General features: G+C 48.2%; 1 protein-coding gene and 1 pseudogene across 1 annotated transcript; both read left to right on the top strand.

The window, feature by feature from the left end:
- Window positions 1-4: 4 nt before the first annotated feature.
- Window positions 5-1,405, top strand: LOC114636323 (targeting protein for Xklp2-like; the record flags this gene model as incomplete). The annotated part of the gene is given in 1 exon segment (XM_028784468.1): window positions 5-1,405. A coding segment is annotated over 1 exon segment (1,401 nt), but the record flags the coding sequence as incomplete, so codon positions are not given.
- A 1,312-nt stretch (window positions 1,406-2,717) lies between these two features.
- LOC114636324 lies at window positions 2,718-3,902 on the top strand (annotated as a pseudogene).
- The last annotated feature ends 337 nt before the right edge of the window (window positions 3,903-4,239 follow it).

Genomic DNA, 4,239 nt, shown 5'->3' on the forward strand with positions numbered 1-4,239 from the left:
TCAGGTTACCAAAACAGTTGACTTCCACTTCTTCACAGATGAGCGAGTCAAACAGCAACCCAAGAACTAGGAAGAGTATAAGGAAGTCAACTTCATATCTGAACTTCAGAAGCATCCTTCCTCTCCTACCCGAGGAACCAGAGGATGTACTATCATTAAGCCTTTCAATCTGTCCAAAGGAAAGAAAAGAACATTTGACGAAGCAGCTTCTACATATGTGCCCATTGCACAGCAGATTGAAGCGTTCCACAAACGAACCCCTAATAGATACCATCTGAGGAACAAGAAGGACGAGAGCTTGTTACCCTCCAAACCTGTGAACAAGATTGCACGAGACCCACAGACCCCCATACTGCAGACCAAATATCGTGCAAGGGTTGTGACCTGCAAAAGTGCAGCTGAGCAGGAGGCTGAGGAGCTTGAGAAGCTGCAACAATACAAATTCAAAGCACTGGAACTTGATCCCAGAATTTTTGAAGGTGGCCCCATCTTGCCCAAGAGACCGCGAAAAGAAACAGAAGATGAACAATTTGAATTTCATTCCAGACCTTGCCCTACTAAGATCTTGGAAGATGTTGTGGGTGTTCCTGAAAAGGTAATTCCAGCCACTGTTCCTAAGTCACCAGTTTTTGCATTGAAGAACAGGATCCGAGTGCCCATCAAAGAAGAGGAGGAAGAGGAAAAACCAGCAGTGACCAAAGCCCAACCTGTGCCACATTATGGCGTGCCTTATAAGCCCCACATCCTAAAAGCAAGAAGTGTGAACCTGTGCCCTTTCTCCTTTGATACCCGGGACAAAGAACGCCAGTTGCAGAAGGAGAAAAAAATAAAAGAAATGCAGAAAGGAGAGGTGCCCAAGTTCAAAGCACTTCCTGTGTCCTATTTTGACACTGTTAACCTGCCAGAGAAAAAGGTAAAGAATGTGACTCAAGCTGAACCTTTCTCCCTGGAGACAGACAAGAGAGGCGCCTACAAGGCCAAGATATGGAAGCACCAGCTGGAGGAAGAACAGAAGCAGCAGAGGGAAGCAGCTTGCTTCAAGGCTCGTCCAAACACCGTCATCTTTCAAGAGCCCTTTGTTCCCAAGAAAGAGAAAAAATCAGTTGCTGGGAACCCATCTGGTTCTCTAGTTCAGGAACCTTTTCAGCTGGCCACAGAGAAGAGAGCCCAAGAGAGGCAGGAACTGGAGAAGAAAATGGCTGAAAAGAAGGCCTGGAAACTGCAGCAGTTGGAGGAAATCAGGCAGCAGGAAGAGGAGCAGCAGAAGGAGGAGCTAGCCAGGCTCCGGAAAGAACTGGTGCACAAGGCAAATCCAATACACAAGTACTCTACAGTGGAGGTGAAATCCAGTGAGCTGCCTCTGACTGTGCCAATGTCTCCTAAATTCTCCACTCGGTTCCAGTAGAAGCTGCATCACTTCACAGGCATGGAGGACATGTCTTCAGACTCACCCACCATGTGATGAAACATACCTGACAACTATGGAAGCCAGGTGTTTTGAAGATCACTTTACACAGAAACTTTGAAGCTAATGAGATACCACTCATTTAGACTTTAATCAGACTTCTTGTAGTTATTTCCTTCAGATGTTAGTTGGCCCTTTCCTGTTGGTCTTAACTCTGGCTAGAATTTCAAGTATTCATTTTGGCATAGTCTACTTTTCACCTGATCTCCCTCTACTACCCCTTTATATATGTATTTTAAGCATACAATAAAGGCAGTTAAGTCCTGGGCTGTAGTTTCAGTCACAGTCTAAGTGAGAAGTAGCCAGACTGTTAGAAGGTTCAGAATGAACTTATGTTCTGTTCAAAATGAGCTTATGAAGGAGCCCTTTGCTGTGATGTGGGCATGGCACCAAGGAAGACTGTGTTAACTACAGGAGAACTTACAAAGCTCTGTTGAAGCCTACAGTTTCAAAAAAAAGGACACTCTCCAAATTCGTGAGCTACCTGCAGGCTATACCTTTCCCTCAGTCTTTTATGAGTTATCATCCATGGTGGGTTGGCATTTGCTGATACAGTTTTCTTTGAATCATCCCTGCCTTTGGGTCTAACCTCTTACAAATATTTCTGCAATTTAGCCCAATAAAGCATTGTTCACTAAATTAGACTTTGTTGGTACCCTTAATTTGATCTGTTCTCTGTATCTTATTGAATAAGTGGATGTTTGCTCATGTCTCCATGGAATAGAGTAACAAAATAGGTGAGAGGAAAAAATGCAGGGATGATGGTAGGGGACTGTAGGTGGCATTGTGTCAAGGTATACCTACCCCTATACAATTATGCCACACAGAATATTTTGTATAATATGGTTACTGGGGAAGAAGGGAGTCAAATCCCATCTTGGTGTGGAGACAGGAAGGAGAGATAAAGGCAGCTATGCAGACAGACAGAAAAACTAGGGATAGAAAAGAAAGGCAGGGTTCTTGGGGGCTGAGGCAGGGGTGGGGGACAGAAAAGGAGAGGGGTGTTTTATTTGCCTAACCTGTCTGCCAAAGCAAACTTGCTTCTCTAGATAGGTTTGCTCTTCTTTTACGCTTGTAGGTAGCAAAATACTCACCCTTCCTCACTGTCCAACTCAGAGCACCAAGAGCAGGGTTTGCCTCAAAGGACGCTTCAAGAACTGGACGGAGAAATCCCAAGCGAGCTGCCTGAATCTTCACGAATTCTCTTGTTCTACCTTCCATATAAAGAACCAGGGCCAATTGAATTGGTGACTTTTGGTTTCCACCAGCTGTGGATGCCTTTGACATTATGACTGCAGAAGATTCCACCACAACCATGAACAGCAATCCAACAGTGGGGTCCTCCACCAAGGTACCAGAGGGTGTGGCGGGTGCACCCAACGAGGCTGCACTGTTGGAACTGATGGAGCGCACAGGCTACAGCATGGTACAGGAGAACAGGCAGCGCAAGTATGGTGGACCCCCGCCTGGCTGGGAGGGCCCGCATCCCCAGCGTGGCTGTGAGGTCTTCGTGGGCAAGATCCCACGTGATGTGTATGAAGATGAGCTGGTACCTGTGTTTGAGACCATAGGTCGCATCTATGAGCTGTGCCTCATGATGGATTTCGATGGCAAGAACCGCGGCTATGCCTTCGTGATGTACTGCCACAAGCACGAGGCCAAGCGAGCTGTTTGTGAGCTCAACAACTATGAGATCCACTCCGGCCGTCTGCTGGGGGTGTGCTGCAGTGTAGACAACTGCCGCCTCTTCATCGGTGGCATCTCCAAGATGAAGAAGCGCGGGGTGATCCTGGAGGAGATCACCAAGGTCACCGAGGGCGTGCTTAATGTGATTGTTTATGCCAGTGCAGCAGACAAGATGAAAAACCGAGGCTTCGCCTTTGTGGAGTATGAGAGCCATCGTGCCGCAGCAATGGCACGCTGCAAGCTCATGCCGGGTCGGATCCAACTGTGGGGCCACCAGATAGCTGTGGACTGGGCCGAGCCAGAGACTGATGTGGATGAAGACGTGATGCAGACAGTGAAGATTCTCTACGTGCGCAACCTCATGATCGAGACCACCGAGGAGACCATCAAGAGGAGCTTTGGCCAGTTCAACCCAGGCTGCATGGAAAGGGTCAAGAAGATCTGTGACTACGCCTTCATGCACTTCACTAGCCGTGAGGATGCTGTGCATGCTATGAATAACCTCAATGGCACGGAGCTGGAGAGTTCCTGCTTAGAAGTCATGCTGGCCAAGCCTGTGGACAAGGAGCAGTACTCCCGCTACCAGAAGGCAGTTAAGGGTGGTGGCGGCTCAGCTGAGGCGGTAGCGCAGCAGCCCAGCTACGTGTACTCCTGTGACCCCTACACACTGGCCTATTATGGCTACCCCTACAACGCTCTCATTGGGCCCAACCAGGACTACTTCGTGAAAACAGGCAGCATAAGACAGTGAAGTCTTGTCTTTGTCCCAAGCCAAGCCCAGGGATTCCAGCATCCTCACCAGGCCTTGAACTCCCAGTCCTCTTGCCTCAGGTTCCCAAGTGTAGGATGATAGGTAGGAACCTCCAAACTTGGCTTGCAAGGGGCTGTTTTAGAGTTCAGTTTGCAGCTGTGAGTGCTGGGTAAATGGCCAGATGAAACTTGCAAATAGCATAGAATGGAATACCCCGTCTAGGCATTTCTGAGTCACAGAACTGCCTTCTAAAAGGCAGTACAGGGTGTCAGAACCAAACTCTCTCCCCCGCCCCCGGAACGTCCCCTAGAGTCCAGCTACTCCTTTCTTGAGCATA

Source organism: Grammomys surdaster, unplaced genomic scaffold (assembly GCF_004785775.1).
Source record: "Grammomys surdaster isolate TR1022 unplaced genomic scaffold, NIH_TR_1.0 123538, whole genome shotgun sequence".
Lineage (NCBI taxonomy): Eukaryota > Metazoa > Chordata > Mammalia > Rodentia > Muridae > Grammomys > Grammomys surdaster.